This window comes from Dipodomys merriami, unplaced genomic scaffold (genome assembly GCF_024711535.1).
Source record: "Dipodomys merriami isolate MVZ:Mamm:240054 unplaced genomic scaffold, mDipMer1.0.p SCAF_12, whole genome shotgun sequence".
Lineage (NCBI taxonomy): Eukaryota > Metazoa > Chordata > Mammalia > Rodentia > Heteromyidae > Dipodomys > Dipodomys merriami.
Window position 1 is genome coordinate 45881128 of NW_027202493.1, and position 19079 is coordinate 45900206.

At 43.1% G+C, this 19079-nt stretch overlaps 1 protein-coding gene across 1 annotated transcript in view; it reads left to right on the forward strand.

Moving 5' to 3' along the window:
- The window catches only part of Csmd1 (CUB and Sushi multiple domains 1), a 1029359-nt gene that overhangs the window by 326208 nt on the left and 684072 nt on the right, over positions 1-19079 (forward strand). The window contains exon 3 of the mRNA XM_070015936.1: positions 10477-10589. Coding sequence (XP_069872037.1) covers positions 10477-10589 — 113 coding nt within the window. The remainder of the gene's footprint in view (positions 1-10476; positions 10590-19079) is intronic.

Sequence of the window (19079 nt, forward strand, 5' to 3'; positions counted from 1 at the left end):
CAGTGAGGGGTGGAATCCATGAGGGGCAGGGGCATGCGTGGGGCTGATGCCTGACCGGACAGGAGAAACTGTCCTGATGCTAGAGAACCCAACACACCAGATGCAGTTTGCCTGGACAAATTTTAGCAGCAGAAATGTTTCAAAGCTTTACAATGGAGTTTGGCAACAACCATAACAGCATCATACAAACCAAATCTACAGGCTCTTCGATGGAGGTAATCCTCTCAGGAGAAAGATTATCATGCGATCTGCTTGTTTTTCATGAATGTGTTTCCAGTTGCATGGCAGCAAACAATCAGTATTATAATATGGGGCTGGGGAGCAGGAGTTCATCTTATCTGGAGTACGCCATGCTTCTGCAGTCTTTGGTCCGATCCAACAATTAAAATAAGAGCTCAACAGTTCATCCTTGGCATTGTGTGTGTCTCACAATAATTGTGTGCCATCATAGTCATGAGACACCAATTTGTGGGGGTGTAATGAGGGCCTTTAATACCACTGATAAAAGTAGTTTTGCCAATATTCATTCCAAAGGTTATGGAGGCCCCTGTGTTTGTTAATTCCTGTCTCTTACTGGAGTCCTATTAACTCTTTTGAACTGATGTTGCACCACTAATAACTGTAAACCATCTCTCCTCCTCTCTAGTACCTATTATTTCCCAAGTTTTATTTACATGCCATCAATTTGGTACAAGGAAAGCTATCTAGGCCAGGCATGGTGGCTAATATGTATCAGCCCAGCTACTCTGAGGAGAGATCAAGAGAACTGTTGTTGAAGTACAGAGATTCTCCCCAGAAAAGTTGAATGTGGTGGTCCGAGCCTATAGTCCCAGCTCTTCAGGAGGAGTGGGCAGGAAGATCTTTGCCTGAGGCCAGCCATGACACAAAATAGGACTCAAGTGAAACAATGAGGCAAACAAAAAATGAAAGGTCTGGGAGATGGCTCAATTGAAAAGACACTACCTAGAAATCACAGGGTCTCAGAACGAGCACCAGTACTGCCCATGAAGGTTTACATCACCAGTGCTGACCTCTTCAAGGCCTCCAGGGCGAGTCAGACAGTCTAATGCTGTGAGTGTGTGTGACACTCACCCCCTCCAGGAGTCGGACAGTCTAATGCTGTGAGTGTGTGTGTGACACTCACCTCCTCCAGGAGTCAGACAGTCTAATGCTGTGAGTGTGTGTGTGACACTCACCCCCTCCAGGAGAGTCAGACAGTCTAATGCTGTGAGTGTGTGTGTGACACTCACCTTCCCCTGGAGAGTCAGACAGTCTAATGCTGTGAGTGTGTGTGACACTCACCTTCCCCCGGAGAGTCGGACAGTCTAATGCTGTGAGTGTGTGTGACACTCACCCCCTCCAGGAGTCAGACAGTCTAATGCTGTGAGTGCGTGTGTGACACTCACCTTCCCCCGGAGAGTCAGACAGTCTAATGCTGTGAGTGTGTGTGTGACACTCACCTTCCCCCGGAGAGTCGGACAGTCTAATGCTGTGAGTGTGTGTGTGACTCTCACCCCCTCCAGGAGTCAGACAGTCTAATGCTGTGAGTGCGTGTGTGACACTCACCTTCCCCCGGAGAGTCAGACAGTCTAATGCTGTGAGTGTGTGTGACACTCACCTTCCCCCGGAGAGTCGGACAGTCTAATGCTGTGAGTGCGTGTGTGACACTCACCCCCTCCAGGGGTCAGACAGTCTAATGCTGTGAGTGTGTGTGTGACACTCACCCCCTCCAGGAGTCAGACAGTCTAATGCTGTGAGTGTGTGTGTGACACTCACCTTCCCCCGGAGAGTCAGACAGTCTAATGCTGTGAGTGTGTGTGTGACACTCACCTTCCCCCGGAGAGTCAGACAGTCTAATGCTGTGAGTGTGTGTGTGACACTCACCTTCCCCCGGAGAGTCAGACAGTCTAATGCTGTGAGTGCGTGTGTGACACTCACCTTCCCCCGGAGAGTCGGACAGTCTAATGCTGTGAGTGCGTGTGTGACACTCACCCCCTCCAGGAGAGTCGGACAGTCTAATGCTGTGAGTGCGTGTGTGACACTCACCTCCTCCATCAAGTACTTGCTTTTCATGTGTGGTCATTTTTGCTCATGAAGTCAGGTGATCATTAGAAGTGGCATTTTCGTGAGGACAGCTGGGCGTCACGCGTGCCCTTGCGGGGAGTTGGTATCATGGATGAGGCCCAGAGATGATGACCAGGTGGGGTGCAGTGTGGTTGGGTTGTATCCTAAGAGGGGATCGCACCCGTCAGCAGACTTGCGGCTCCCCCGGCCTCCACGGCTGCCCATTGCTGCCCTGCTCCTGTTGGGACTGGAGTAGGTCAGGTCCCTCCGACTCTTCCAGTCCTTTCTGAGCTGTATTAACTACAGCTATTTGCATCAGTGACTGCGAGGGGCATTGCTTCCTTCCTCGTTCCTGCCTCCTCCCGCGCTGGTCCATCCTGGGATAACCCTCCATGGAATTTGAGGGGATCCTTTTTGTTGATGACACTTTCGTTTTGCTTGTGAGATCCTTGGCAGTGTCCATGAAACTGAGTGGAGAAAGTCCCCTGCTGTCAGCCACCCAAATCTGCTGTCCCTTCAGTTAAGACTTCACATCCCTGGTCTTTATTTCGGAAGGGACTGAAGCTGGTAACTCTCAGACTGAAGAGAGAGCGTGAGACAGCTCCTCTGGGTTACAGTCAAGTGCCGAAGTTCCAACATTTTCATGGTTTGTCCTGTCTCCCTTTTGACGCCACCTCTGTGTGATACTGCTAAAGAAAAGATAGTATGAATATTTAAAGTTTCAGCCTAGTTTTTCTTATCCCAGATCCCATGGCTCCTCTAAGGCTCTTCTAGCATATAAAAAACAGAAAGAGGTAAATGCATGTAAATTTTAAACTCTAAATTCATAAGGGTACAAGGAATAAAAAGTCTTTTTTAATCAAAAAATGGGAATTTAGCTTATTTCCATACCCGGCGAATGACTATGAATGAGAAAGCTTTAGCTTTTCCAGCAGGGGTCGATTTGGGGGAGAGAGAACGTGAAGCACTTCCGTTTCCTTTCAAAACAGTCAAGAGAAAAGAACGGCGTTGTCGACCCCTGACCACTCCCCGTGTGTGACTGGCCTGGTCCCCGGGGGAGCAGTGGGTTTCGGTGGGGAAGGCTTGTTCTGGGCTGCCTGAGGCCTGTGCTCAGGAAGTGCATACCCTAGTTCTCAGTCCAGCTTCCTTCTTCCAATGCTGAGCTCCAGAGCCATTTTATATCAATAATCTAATAATAGTTTGGACACCAACATTATGTTGATAGAGCTCAAATTATTGGTTCTTTCCCGACTGGAGGCCACAGTTACCATCTACTTCCCGTGTTTGGATGATGTCTGTGTCCTTGGCTTCAAATCTCTCGTGAGTGGCCGGGAGCTGACGGCATGGGCTCTGGACAGCTACCAGTAGGTGGGATCCTCCCTCGGCCCACCTGTGCGGCGCTGGGAAGTTATCAGTCATCTCTGGGGCATAGTTTCCCCACCTGCCAGATGGAGTGATATTAGTCTCTAAGTCATAAAGCTATTTTCAGGACCAAGGGAGCACATGGCATTTAGAGACCACAACAGTGATTGGCAGTTAGTAAATTATACCTGGGATTAGCCTGCCCGAGAGTCTGTGTGTACGTTGCGACTGCTTTTTACCTGGCTCTAGTTCTAGAAAATCAATACAATGTGAAAATTAGTTTGACCTGCAGTAATTCAGCAGTTCATAGTCAGGAAAGGGAATTCTGTGAGTAGTCCTTCAAATGAGTGACTTACTCTGCTTTGGTCTCGGGGCTCTTACTAAGAAGGAGTTTCAAGGAGGAAATGGTTAAGTCCTAGGTAATGTTCATACTCTTCTGACAGGCAATAGGATAAAAGTTAGGAATTCAAGTTTTTTTCCCCCCAAGTTTCACAAAATAATTAGTAATCAAGACTTGTAACCTGCATGTGTTTCAGGAAAAATTTTTGCAAACCATAAATAACCCAGGGAAAAATATTTCTGGTTCTAGACAGGGCCCTGTCTATTATAGGAAGCTGTTTAGAAAATTGTTACCAGTTTTCTGAGAACGTATTCATAAGTATAAAGAAGTATATGAATGTGGAATGCTCTTGTGACCTTTACAAATATAGTGTTTATTTTGCATAATTCTCTTTTGCCCAATACCCATATTTGAATATAATATTCAAGTTATTATAAAATCATATAAAGGTGATTAATTTCAACAAGAAGATAGCAGATCCAAGTTTCCCAGTACGTCCTCTAACATTTGCATTGGTGGGTTTGGGCATTGAAAATTTGTGCCAGACTTGGTCTCAAAATCCACCAGCGATTCTCTGACTATTATCAGAGTGTTAAGACAATCCAGTTCTATTCCCCACCTTTTCTTTGTTCTTGTTTGGCCTGTATTTCAGACCAGAAACATCCCCTTCCAGAGTGAAAATGGGGGAACCGCAAAAGCGAAGCCATGGGGTGGGCCTGGGCCATACAGTCACGCTGAGGAACACAGTTGAGGAGCAGTTGCTTTGTATCTGATCTTCTCCGTTGTTTTCATTCTGAGGGGTTTTCCCCTCTTTTTCTTACTTTATTTTTTTCATTTTTTCATTTTATTTTTGCTGGTCGTGGGGCTTGAACTCTGGGTCTGGGCACTGTCCCTCAGCTCTTCAGCTCAAGGCTAGCGCTCTACCACTTGAGCCACAGCACCACTTCTGGCTTTTTCTGCTTATGTGGTGCTGAGGAATCGAACCCAGGGCCTGATGCATACAAGGCAAGCACTCTACCACTGAGCCACCTTCCTAGCCCTTTTTCTTACTTTAGTATCTCTCTTTCTGTTCCCCCTTTCTCCCTCTCTCTCTCTCTCTCTCTCTCTCTCTCTCTCTCTCTCTCTCTCTCTCTCTCTCTCTCTCTCTCTCTCTCTCTCTCTGTAATATACATGCATTGGATTCCCTCCTAACTATTGGATTTTGCTTTCAATTTGATTCAAGCTAAATCCCCAAGTAAGAAGGAAATTTCAATTTAAAAATACACTGTGTCAGATGCCACAGCGAAACAAATCTGTGCACTGTTTAACATCTTTGAGCCATTTTGCTAGTTCTTTAATGTTACTGAGGCCATGCCAGGAAGGAGGCTGGGGATGAATTTGAGTAGGTATACCTGCTCCCTTCTCTTGCCTGTGGGAAATCAGTTAGAGCCTTACCTCATTCTTCCGAGTGCAGTATGTTAGCTTAGCATTAACCACACCAACTCTCGGAGGAGGAAATATGGGAGAAACCCTCCAAGTTGTTCCAAAGTAGCACAGGCCTTATCGAACGTCCTGACACAGAAAGGTGGTATATCCGGAAGAAAACAGACCAAAAAGTGATATGAAAATCCTCTGAAAGGGTAGTGTGTGGATGCTTCTCACTGGGGCAGAGCTGTGGTGGACAAGGCCTGGGCCGGGATGGAGTTTAATACACCCCAGCCCTTGCTCTTACCGCAGAGGCAAGAAATGCTGTGATGGTTTCAATGTAATTCATAAATGCTGCTGTTCTATTGTCATAATAAAGCCACTTAGACGGGATGTTATTTCATGCTTCCGGGCAAAATCTGTTTAGTTTTTGCTCCCCAAAGTGTATTGCAGACACCGTAATTGCAAAATAACATTCCCAAAATAGCTTGGCACATCATGTTGAAGGATCCATAGTACCCATTTTGGCATATTTGTCTGGCTTGTAATTCTGGGGGAATGCATGTGTTTTCCCCCCAGAGACCTGAGGTCCCTTAGGAGGAAGTAGGTATGTTCAGTCATGGCAGCTAAGGGAGGGGGCTTGGGGTGCACCAGCAGGAGCTTGTGGGAGGTGCTGGGTAGCCTGGGGTCCCACCACCCTGGGAAGGGAATTCTGAGTATATCAGTTATGATGATTTCTAAAGTGAGCTCCCAGACTGAACATGAGAATTGAGAAGAATGTCTCCTCCAAAGAAGAGATTCCTACAGACCCGTGAGGAGCCCTGGGCTGAACTCTTGGGGACAGTCATGGTCCCCATCTTAGGACTTGGGGCACCGCCCTGAGGCACACTGTCCAGGCCTGTGCCTGGGAGGACACGTGGCCCGGGCGACCCCAGCCCAGGCCTCTGACACGTGTCCTGGGCGACCCCAGCCCAGGCCTCTGACACGTGTCCTGGGCGACCCCAGCCCAGGCCTCTGACACGTGGCCCGGGCGACCCCAGCCCAGGCCTCTGACACGTGTCCTGGGCGACCCCAGCCCAGGCCCCTGCTGCCCTGCTTCTGGAGGATCAAAGGCTTTTCCCAGCCTTCAGAAACCCTGAGAAGTGAAGTTAAAGCAAATGTCTGCTCTGCTCTCACCCTGCGTCCAGAGAGGCAGGGTGGCATTCCATTCCTGTCTCTCCAGGTGCTCTGAGTACCCAGCCCGACCAGCTCAGGGACAGACAGCCGGACTCACCTTCCCTGTCTCGCCTGCTGGTGTCTGTTCCCCTGGCTTGTTTGTCCGTCCAGGAATCCCAGCCAGCAGCTGCTAGTGAGCCCTTGATACCCTGTCACCTGCTGACAGCCCCTGTCAGAAACACCCACAGACCCACACTTCACGTCAGGAGTCCTGGGGGCAGCAGAGCCCGGTGCACCTTGAACACACAGCAACAGCTTTCTAACATCTGCAGAGTTTATTCTGCAGAACTGACCCACGGCAGGGGCGGGGAGGGGTTTTAATTCTTAGCCTTGTACAACACGTACAAATATACAAACAAGCTCTTGATTTTAAAAAAAAACTTTTCTTGAGAGAAGGCTCTTGTTAGACTACATCTTTCTTGGATCTATATTACAAGGATATTCACACTGGCATATGGCATACAATGAGATGTTATCAAATATTGAGTATTAATGTCAGCTTGACAGCATTTGGCTTACTGAGATTTTTCCTTAAAGCAATTACATTCTCTGGAAAAATGACTTAACTTAGTGATATTTCCTAATTTACTTAAAATATGCACTTGACATTTTAACTAAAGTGTAGTTTTAAATATATTTGACATTTTAAAATCACAAACACTGATTATGCAATGTACACAACTTGTAATTTAGGCACGCACACCTCTGTAATGGAGTTATCATTCCCTCGTTCATTTATAGAAGTAAAATGAAAACACTCCGTCTTCTCTTCCGTCAGGTTCCCGCTCAATCTGCTCTTCGCTCTCCACGACTACGACATCTAACACTCAAGATCATTACACTGTTCTATCTTAAATACCTCAAATGATAGTACAGGGAAAAATATTTTGGATCTATTTCTAGGTGAAATTCACCTAGGTAATTTGTTGAGAAATGGGAGAGGGATGAACTTGTTCCATTCTGAAATTCATGTTTCTGCGGCGTAAACGTGTACCTGAGCGATAGAGGTGCAGCCACCGATCTTCCTCTGACAATCACTCACGGGTGACGGGCGGCCTCTGTCATTTACCCAGAAGGCTGCCTGTGAGAAAGGAATCCATTTATCTCAGATGAAAATTTACGAAATCAGGTGCCACAGGACAACAGGGATGTAACTAAATAAAACAGACCGAGAGACAGAGGCTCTTTTCCACTGACACCAAAACCACTATTTTTAGTAAGGATGAAATTGATTTTTTTTAACCAAGTGTCCTTACATGGAATTCCTTTTCCAAACTTCTTGCTCCTGTGAACATGTCCAGCGGGCCTTGGATGAAAGCTCCTGCTTCATCTAAGCTAACGGGCTGATGTTGTGCAGAGTGGCTGGGGCAAGCACAGCGCCCGCTCACAGCTCGTATCCGCCACCAGCCGGCGATCAAGCCCGCCAGACTAGGGATTCATACTCACTGGGCCTGCGCAGCACAAGCTGGCAGACACAAAACCGCAAGCAGAGAAGGGCACTTGCGCCTAGATCCACATTCTCATGATCTCCAGAGGCTCCAGATCGGGACGCTTTACTTCTCTGAGTGCCTTTCTTTCTGCGTTTCACCATGTGTTGTAAGGGTACTTGGTTTGAGACAGAATGAAGAGGGGAAAGCCAGTCAGCCATCTTCCTGGTTTTGTCATGTTCACTTCCAATGGCATTACTTTATCTAGTAAGTATCCCCTCAGAGTTAAAATGAGAAATAAGTGAGTTTACTGATACATGAAAGGGAGAAAAATTAGAAAGGAAGCAAACAAATGGAATTTTGGACAAAACAACTTTGACAATTCTTTGGAAAACTCCAGAAACATGGCTGTACATTATCTACTTGTCAACACAAAGATGCTTGATTGGCCCTGGGATTTTTTTTGGCAGGGAGGGAAGGATGGAGTGCTAAAATTAATCTAGCTTCTCAGACAGAGCAGGTATTCCTTACTGGAAGTTAAACGTTTAGACAACTCGAAGGGTTTTTTCCCAAGGTGTTCGTGCCTGTGTCCTCTGCTGTGTGAGATGTGTCCTCCTCAGTGTGTTTGCAGAGGCCGTGAAGGAGATTCTGCCTCTGTTCTTACAAGGCTTCTTGCACAGGGTCGGCAGCAAGGGCTGCAGACGTCTGTGTGCTCAGAGGGGCAGGCTGTGTCTCCTTCCTCCTCAGCCACTGTCCACCCCAGTCCTCCCTACTGAGCTGGGAATGAAAGCACTCCACTCCAACTTGAAGACAGAGGGTACCGAGCCGTTCTGTCTGTGTCTGGCCATGCTACACACTTCAAACCTCCAACAGGCTATTACTTGCAAGAGCCCTAAGCATGCTTCATGTCTGAGCTAAAACAGTTTAACAATGTCTCCTGCGAAATCACCATACCCTGGTTAAGTAAAGAAGACACGAATTGGTGTTTATTTCAAGTGCTAGCACACATTACTTCATATCTAACATCTGCTAACAGGTATTTTCAACTTCAACATAGTTGATTGCTAAATAAAGTTAGCCTCAATGTATCTGTTCAAGTTGTTTTTGAAAACGAATAAGAATTTTTGTTATTAAATACTGATTTGGGCTTTCTACTACCCTGATGACTTCGACATTAGTATTTTCTTGAGATTCACGCTGCCTCAGCCTTTCCAATGTATTTCCCAAAGCATTTAATTCGATAAAAATGTTGCCGTGCAATGTTGCAGAGACTCTCTAGAGTCCTTGCTGTCCCCAGTAGTGACATCTTCCAAATGACAGTGCAGTGATGGCCCCAAAGCGTGACCTGGGGCAGGGAAACTACAGAACATTTTTTTCCCATGGGAGGAATTTCTGGGGTAAATGCCAAAGAAATTGATTGCTGAGCTGGATATAGCTGCATGTTAATTTTTTAAGTCCATGAAAACTGTTTTGCAGAATGACTTTCCAGTTTATATTCTGACTAGATGCATATGAGTACCAATTCTTAAGAAATATCAGCTATAGATGATGACCAAAGCCAAAGCTTTCATGAGGGTTAATACAGTAAATAAAATGGAAATAAAAGCTTCAAAGAATTGGCACCGAAGCCTAAAATTGCACTGAACAGTAAAATAATGGGCTATAAACACGGGCAGTATTTGTAGTATCAGTCTTCCTTAAACACCATCTTTGGAACATTTTAAAGCCTGATGATTCTGTCATTTTATTACACTATTATTGTCTTGCACCTGTGCATGGTGAGTCAGATTCTGCAAACATGGAGACTCACTGTGCACCTTTGGGCAGCTGAGCTGGGCAGCTGACACAAAATGACTGTGAAGCCAGATTTCCTTTTGTAGGGCACAGACCGTGGGGCCAATTCCTTTGGCATCAGAGCTTTGAGTGGGGGCCACAAGAAAGCACAGGTCTGCGGCAAACACCGGGTCAATATAATAATCTGATCCACCCCGTCTTCAGACTTTGAAAGAGAACAAACAGGTGTTAGGTCTTGAATAACTGTGTGCGTGATTGCACCAGGTCATACACCCAGAAGAGTCCCTGGCTTCCTCATCGCCGTTAAAACTGTTAAACATGTCCAAATAGTGATCAGTGAAAAATATTTCTCAAGACCCAAAATATTTGTCTGGACAAACATCGATTATTTTACCTCTGCTCAAGTAGCTGCTTTTTTTCCATGTAAGACATTTTCCTCTCAAAACAAACTGTGATTTGTGTTGAGGACACATGAGAATAAACTCATGAAATATGAGCTATGGACGTTCTACCTAAATTGCAGGAGAAAATGAATGCTTTGTTAAGCTCAGGTGGTACCTTACAGCCTCACAAAGCAAGTGTTCAACTCAGCCCTGCTGTGCTAACTTCTTCTAAGACAAATTCTTTCTCCTCAAAAAATTTTCTCGTATTTATGTAGATGAACAAATTCTGGTGCCTGAAAGAAATGAATTAAAACACAAATAATCAATTAACAGGATACCATAAGTAAGCCTACCAGAATCAAAAGGGTTGTGAGAAAAGCTCAAATAAGATTCTCTCACAAAGGTGCGTATTGTAACTTTGGTGCTTTCAGTTGTGCGCGATTGCGTGGGATGGCTTCTGACTGCACTCTGTCTGCTCTTGATTCAGGTTGTCGGGATTTCAGCTGCCCTCCTCTATCGTGAGCACGGGCTCCATTCTGACGCTGTGGTTCACAACGGACTTTGCCGTCAGCGCCCAGGGTTTCAAAGCCCTGTACGAAGGTAAGAGACCACTGCTCTCTTCTCTCGCTCTTAGTGCTCCGAGGGCTGGCGTCCACTGTGTGGGTGTGCCCTGCCGAGCCCTTGCAGGGTCGAAAGCACTGACCGCTGGACCTCGCTACTGGCCACCACTGGCCCACATGCCTGTGCTTTCCTTTCTCGGTGCAGATGTCTCATTGGATGATGTTTGTTATCCTGTAATAGGAGAAGTTTGAAAATGTTTAGTGTAAGTTCTTCACACTGCTTAGTGATGGGCCCCTTCCTAATACAGAAGATTGGCAGTAAACATCTGCTGGAGAGAAGTTTTGCTTATCGGGGCTGACGTAATGCTAATGTCATAAAATGAACTTCGTGGTCAAAGTTGAAAACTTGTATTTAGAAAATTAATTTGCCTTAGTGTTGGTTGATCCCTGCAAAAGGAGGGATTTGTTTGTTTGTTGTTTTCGTGTCTTGGAGTTTGTGTTTGGATATCATTTGGATCTTGTTTTTTAAGCTGCTTGAATGGAAATTTAAAAAGCAGATTGAATTTTGAAAAGAGAATTGTTTAAAAAAATTGATAATATTTTATGTATAAAGGCTACAATGTGTATACTTTCATCTTGTTTGGCATGGAGATTTTAAATACACTTCCATGTATAATATTAAAATCAACATTTTGACACAAAGTTTGGAGCTTAAAATTAACATATGCATGTATGTATATTGGCACATGCATGCATAGATAGATGGATGATAGGTAGGTAGATAGATAGACAAACAGTATGTATATAGATCTGGATGTCTAGGCTATGTCCCAAACACTTTTTTTTTTTTGGTCAGTCGTGGGGGCTTGAACTCTGGGCTTGGGCGCTGTCCCTCTGCTCTTCAGCTCAAGGTGAGCGCTCTACCACTTGAGCCACAGCGCCACTTCCAGTTTTCTAGTAGTTTACTGGAGATAAAGAGTCTCACAGACTTTCCTGCCTGGACTGGCTTTGAACCGCCATCCTCAGATCTCAGCCTCCTGAGTAGCTAGGATTACAGGCATGTGCCACCGGCACCCAGCTTCCCAAATACTTTTTGTACTACCCATAATCTTACTTAGAGTATTCATTGCACTCCAAGAAAATATTCTTTATGGAGAGTTAAAAATCTATTTGTGGCACATGTGACTGAATTTATCAGCAATACAGTTATCAGAAAATGCAAGAGTAGAGCATGTTTGCTCTATGGACATAAAGCAGTTGAGTGTGTTCTTGTACAAATGTGGACTGCTGTCTTTGAGAACTTTTTTTCATGGACTACAATTAGTGGCTTTGAAACATTAATCACATTCAAGTAAATTACTCTCAAGGCATAATTGGTTCTTTGGAAAGTAACATGGTAATGCAAGTTCAATGGGTATTATGAGCTTTCAAGTTTGTTACTGCTTCCTGGAAACCTTAAAATCAATTTTTTTTGGTGGGGGGGGGGCTTCACACTGTAGAAGCTTCTGCAAAGCAATCAATGCTAGCCACCTGTGACTCTGTCTTTGTCCAATCTACATGTCTGATATTTGCTCAGAAGGCAGATAGTATTTCCACAGCCTAGGAGCCACGGCAATTTTACTCTCCTTCACAATACGGTTGATACTTGATCACCTTGGTTTTCTGGATTCCCGACAGTTAATGCAGACGCTCCCTGAGTGATGAGTGATTGCAAAGTGAATAATTCTAGCAAATAGTTCTTGGATATTGTTGGGTTTACTGGCTGTCATGACGCTGTATTTTAAAGCAATTGGTGAGATTGTCTCTAAGTATTATTCAAAAAGACTGGATACATGACTAGAAAAGTAAATAAGACTATAAGTTCCATTAATTATTTTCATAAAAATGTTATACAAGCTGGGTTGGGTGTCACACATAACTAATCCCAATAACAGGAAGCAAGAAGATCAAGTGTTTGTGGCTGGCTTCAGCTCTACAGCAACATTCTGTCCCCCAAAAGAGCAGCCTGCATGTATATGATATATTAAATGTACCTATATGCTCCCATATATACATAGAATAGGGAGAAGGTACGGTATAATTTATACTACTGTTTTGGTCATTCTGGCGTTCAGTTTTGCAAGTGTTATACTAGTTGAGCCAAGATTCCAATATTTCATACTTTAGTATGTAATTCATACTTTAAATAGTAATATGATGGCATTATCTAGCCTAGTAGTATCTAGTACTAGCCGGTACTTTAAAAGGAAAAAGCTCCAGTGAAATTGACAAGATGTCATATCAGCAAAACCAAACTTCTGTTCATTATTTAATATCTATATATTTAAGATATTTCTCAATTAGCCTAAAAGTCTTCTGGGAAAATGAAAGTACGCTGGCTTGAAACTGAAATATTCTGAAAGGAATATTCCAGAGCCTGCAGGAGAACAATGCCTGCACTACCAGCACTAGAATTTCACCAATATCAACAAGTCCCCCCCGGAAATGATATCAGGGCTGGGGGAGAGGGGAGCTTGGAGCAGGACCGTGCATAGCAAACGCACTTATTCTCGTTCAAATGTGTGCAAGGTGAAGACAGAACCAATCACTCTGTGGGGGATTGTGCAGTTATTTTGTCATTTATTATTTACATTCCATTTTTGATGATTTGGGTCTCTTTCCATCCTAGTCACTTATGTTAAAGTGATAGTCCATCTAGTAAGTTCTAGGACACAAGTGATAAAAAATTTCTATGTGTCATCTATGATCTCTAATGGAAATTGAATTTAGATATAAAATATTAAATCAACTCTTAAAATACTCTTCTGAAGTCCTTAATGTATTTAAATTAAAATTAAGACTTATTTAGTATTACTAAATTGCTGTTTAAATATTCATTTAAGTTTATTGGCTTGATTTTAGAAAATTTTCAACCTTCCAAGATCTATCTAAACATGGTAACTTTGGCAGAGAACATAAAGTGGGCACTTGACTCAAGTTGATCTTGGCAACACTTTGGAATAAATATTAACATAAATTTTTATTCATACATGGGAGTATTGAGCTACATAATGAGTATGGAAACAATAAATTAAAATATCCCAATTAATGTGTTCAGCCATTGAATTTAATTCTGCAAATCAAGCAGAAATATTTATAAATTTCTTCCTGACACTATTCAAGGGAAGTGCTTGGCTTTCTATGCATGAGATCTTAGCTAGGAGGTTTATGGATGGCCATTGAAATCAATACCTTTAACTGACCAGTACAAAGTAAAATCAAAGTTACTAACTTAGCCTCTTAGATTACTTTATTGCTAGTTCCATCACTAATCTATTCTCTTGGTAAAACTTACAGCAAAGTATTAATGTATTAAGTTTCTGTATACTTGACAATGGGAAAGATTTCTATACAAATTCTAAGATGTGCCTGAAAGTACTATTTCCATACATAGCCTTAGTTCCTGCATCTCTGTCTAATGCATTAAGATCTTCGTTAGTTTAAACATGCATAGTTTTGTCATCAGGTTTATCTGTATCTAGACAAATACATGGGCTGAGAGACCAGACAAATGATGCGATGCATATACAGGTGACACTGGACTCAAGGACTTCAGAGATGCTACTCTGCAGCTTCCACTAGCTGCTCCCTTCCTCCCTCCCTCCCTCCCTCCCTCCCTCTCTCCCTCCCTCCCTCCCTCCCTCCCTCTCTCCCTCCTCTTTCTCTTTCTCTCTTTGTTTCTATATATTTAAATTTTGAGACACACTAGTGTTTGAACTCAAGACCTTGTGCTGGCTTAGTGAAGGTTTAAACTGTAATAAAGTGTTTTCTGATGATTTCCTTTATGAGTAACAAAATAGCCTAAACATTAGAAGAAGCCCTGGCACACACTTACTGAAAACTCATAGACTCAATGTTTTAGTTATTTTGATCCTGAAGTATGGAGTCTAAATGTCTATTTTTAATAGAAATTTTCTTTGTTACTCTGTCATTACTTCTGAAAATAATTTCAAACATATCATAACCTCCTAAGATAATTCTTTTGTACATTGAATTTGAATAGTCTAAATAGTGGTTTATTCTAAAAATTCAGTTTCTGTGAATTATTTATTATAGTTTAGTCTGGCTTTCTGGGGGTTTTTAAAAGTGAAATCATTTTTTATTGAAGATGACTGTATTTTTTATGAGCTGAGGTTTTGTGTGTGAATGAAAGTGGAATATTCACATATAATGCAAATTATATTTAGATGGACAGTACCAATGCTGTGAATCAATGTAGTGAGTTCAAGAGTTATTCATCATGGTAAATGCTTGCGGCATATATTTCTCAGTAATTAATGGTTGTTGCATAGGTTGAGAATTAACAGGTGGCAAAGCTTATTGAAGAAATGGCAGTTTAAAAGATAAATATGACTAAAAATATGCATTTTGAACAGGTACTGATATTTGCAATAATCAACTTGGCAAGATAAAAAATTCAAATTGTAATATTGAAAAAGCAAGCTGATTAAAAAAATATGCACAATGATTATGTATCCATTAAAACCAACACTTAAACAGTGTTTACAAATCCTCACGTCATTTTGACAAGTAGCTCACTTTCTTTTCCCTGAAAAACTGAAAGGAATGACCGCCGGTGAGGGCTCCACCTGGGGATTTGGGTTTCATTTCTCTGCAGTGAAGGTCTTCTCTCACCAGAAGTTTCTACAAAACACATAGGGAAACAAAGGAATTCTAGGATCCACATTATAGCCAGGCGCTCCTTTCTAAAAATCAATTGTCTTAATGCAAGCCACTAAATTGCATCTTTCAATGCTGAGAATGTGTGGTCCCCACGCATTAATGTTCAGAACAAGCTGGCCTCTACTTTCATCGGCTCCTCACACTCTCGCAGGGAAAGTGAGTCTTGCTACGAAAGCCCCTTTCTTCCATGCTTTCCTGTGTAATTAACTCTGGGGCCAGGCGGGGCTTTCTTGTTTCTTCCTTCTTGCTGAATTTATTTGGCATTTTCCTCTGACACATCCCTCAAGCAGAATTTTCTTTCCTTCAACATCCTTGGGTCTGGATTTAGAAAGAGCAGCTAGATTATTACCCTTCAAGCTCGGAGCTTTATTTAGAATGTCAGCGCTGATTTATTTCTCCCTTGAAGTGATTACCCAAACTCAACTGGAGTTAAACCTCGGAGCGGGAAGGATACACCTGGCAGAGTCGGACGTTGAGGTCTGAAGACAGTGATGGCCGGAGAGCCGCAGCCTGCTGCCCCTGCTGTCACCCTGCTCCATCTGCCTCAAGACAAGCACAGCGGCCATAGCCCACCTGCCCGGGCCCGGCCTGCTCGCCTCTTCGCTCAGGTTAGCCTCCGTCCTCAGAAGCAAGTGTGCTGGTCGACCCTCACCAGCCAGAGCCCGGTTTGTTGGTGCCCACCGGGAGTCAGGCATCTCTGCCCTCCTTCTGCAGGGCAGGCAGGAGCACCGCCCCAAGCAATCATATTTATGAATGTCATTTCCGTGGTTTGGATCACCAAGCAATGACGTTCGGAAGGGCTCATTACTAAGTTACTCCTGCTAAGCTGTTAATCTCTCCTTAATGGTTCTTTCGTCAGTAAAGTCAGATGCAAACATCGATTATCGCCTTTGGTACACTAATGCCAATGCTTCCACCAAGTGCAGACATGAGAGATGATCACTGTCAGACAACTGAGTAATCGGAAGAGGAGGTGCAAAGCGCAAGGTGCATAGCACCGGAGCCGGCCCAGGAGCCTTGGCTCCTGCCCATGGCCATGGCATAGCTGTGGGAGCGTGAGAGATAAAACAGTGCTGCTGCCCAGGAGCCTCAGGAGGCCCCGTGCCCGTGACGAGGCCCTGTCCACCACGCAGGGGAAGGGCTGCCCGCCACAGCCACGCCCAAGACCCCTGGACAAGCCCAGGGCAGAGCGGCAGGGCAGCCACGGGCTCTTTCTGGCCCTCATCGCCTGGTCGTGTTAGCCTGCGATCATGGAAGGGCACATGTCACTCAGAGCTCGCACCGTCTAGAGACACGCATGTTTGCCTGAGAATGAAGCTTCTCAGACCTCATCGAGTTCTCACAAGTTTCCCCATGTGACAGGTCGGAAGGGTGCCCCATGGGTGATGTGGTCCCTGGAGATGGAGCCACTCACGCTGATTGGCACGGCTTGTTCTGCATCTTACGTTGGCTGTTGTGGTTTCCTGCTCAAGCAAGCACCCGTCCGTTTGCAGTTTAGCTTCACACATGTACAGGCAGAGAAAGAACAAAACTGATTGCCATGTTCCCCATTACCATAAATAGTCTAGTTCCTATGCACTGTAATGTATTAATTAGGCATTTTGAGTTTCTGTATTGGTACTGTAAACTTAATGTGCTTTTACCTTTGAGAAATGGATTTGCTATAAGCTTACAAGTCTAATTTCTGTCTCAATATCCAAAGGCCATCATAAATTCCTAAAGACAAATACTACTTGTGAGGCCAATTCAGGCAAAATGCACACACATAAACCTGGCCACTTCTGTGATTGTGCTTTTTTTCTAGGAAGTACAATAAGAAAGTAGTTCTTTTCAAATTTTAATATTAAATAGCACCAGCTTTAGTCCCTTTTCTGTTGACCTGAAGTGTTTTGGGCTGTGTGTTATATACAAAAGCAAAGAGATTGAGCTTGGTCTCACTTTGGTTAAATATAACAGTCAAGAGGTACTGTACTCACAACCCAATGTATGCAATTATAACCTCTTTGTAAAATTTATTAATAACATTTTTAAAACAGGCACTCTATTTAGCAGCTACCTCATTGAATGGTAACTCCTTTGTAAAACTAATAAAAATAAAAAGTACATTCGCAAATAGGTCAACATTCATGCGCTTGCTAACAAGTCCATTTGAATCCAAATACACATACACAGCAAACACACATGTGAACTCACAATGGAGTCCAGAAAAATGAAACAGACCTGTCTCACAAATGGAATTACTTTGGTGGAAGAGTTACAAAGATTGTTGGATTGTTCTCTGTGTTAAATGCATTATTAAGCTCATTGCTAGGAGCACTGTAAAGGTTTGATAATAACTATATGAAATAAAAAATTTCTGAAGATGATGTGTAAATTAATATTGCTAAGTGGATTTCTGGCACTTAATTGGAAATTGAATGAAAAGTAGAAGCAGATAATTAAGAATCCTTTGATATGTTTTTTTCAAATAGTTCATTAATTAGTTCTAAGACTAGCACTGAAGCCGAATTCCTTCTCTTCTTTTTTAAACTTAGGAGAAAACAATTAAGTACTCACTAAAAATCTATCCTCAGAGCAAACAGCAGCCTGTATATATCTAAAAAAAAACAGAAAATAACACAAAAAGAAAGATAATCCCATAGAATAGACATCTTCAAAATTACTGCTCATCAGCAATGCAAATATTGCTTTATGTTTGCACTTAGAAGACAATGCCACACCATCAAAACCACATTTGTATTTCAGAATATGTTCCATCTCCAGTACAATTTAAATAGTATCTTTCATAATCACTCATCTCCTGAAAGTTTGCAGTTTGCCTTACAATTTTATTGATTTTTATCTTAGTAGTTTGTGGGTCACAGATAAATTGAGGTACGTTTGTTGGCCTAGCCAGAAATGTTTGACAATACCTGATCTCAGTAATATCTCTCTTCTTTGCATGTGTGCTTGCACGCACGTGTGCACACACACACACAGAGTCACCTTTTCATAATGAGTGGACCCAATGGAATTCAGGTGGCATCTATCCATTTATAAGGAATGTATTCTCAGGTCTGGGTTTAACCTAATTTCATAATCACCATGATATTGACCACTACACAATGGCTTAAATTGTTATGATTGGCTTCTTTCTGTGTAAGGTAAGGCATGGTGGTATGAGTCTCAAGTGAAGTCCTTAATGTCTAAGATCTTTGGCTTCCTCTCTCAGTTCTCACATGACAGCTCTCCAGACCTACCCCAGAGAACACGAAGTGTTCTGGTTTCTTGTAGAATGTGAATCTCATATTACTCTTTAATGAATGCTGCCTCTCTTATCCTCAGCTAGTGTTTTTTTGCCATCTTTTCCTTGTGACCCTTGGCTATCTTTTACCCTCTCTCTGCTTTGACTCTACTTGATATACACACTTCAGGAGTTTGCAAAGGAATGCTGGGTGCAAGCCTGTGCTTTCTCAGTGAGTGCAAACAATGCTACAGCCCTGTTGAAGTACTTAGGGCTCAAGCAGTTCCTGGGTTTTGGTTACAGTTACTGTCCTGTTGTTGTTTTTAAATCTTATGTTAACAGGATGTTCTGCCGATGTTGTCTTGGCTTTATTCATTTCTTTATTCTACAAATGAAAATAATATAGGTAGAAATCACTGAGGAAAGGAGATACAGCCTTTTTTTAAACTGCTTCTTTGAAGCAAGCAGTAGAAGAAGAAAATATGATATGAGAGAATGATATCAACTTATTGTGACCAGGAGAAAACACAGGCATACATGAATAAGCGAAACCGATAATGATGAAAATAAGAGTTAGTATATAAA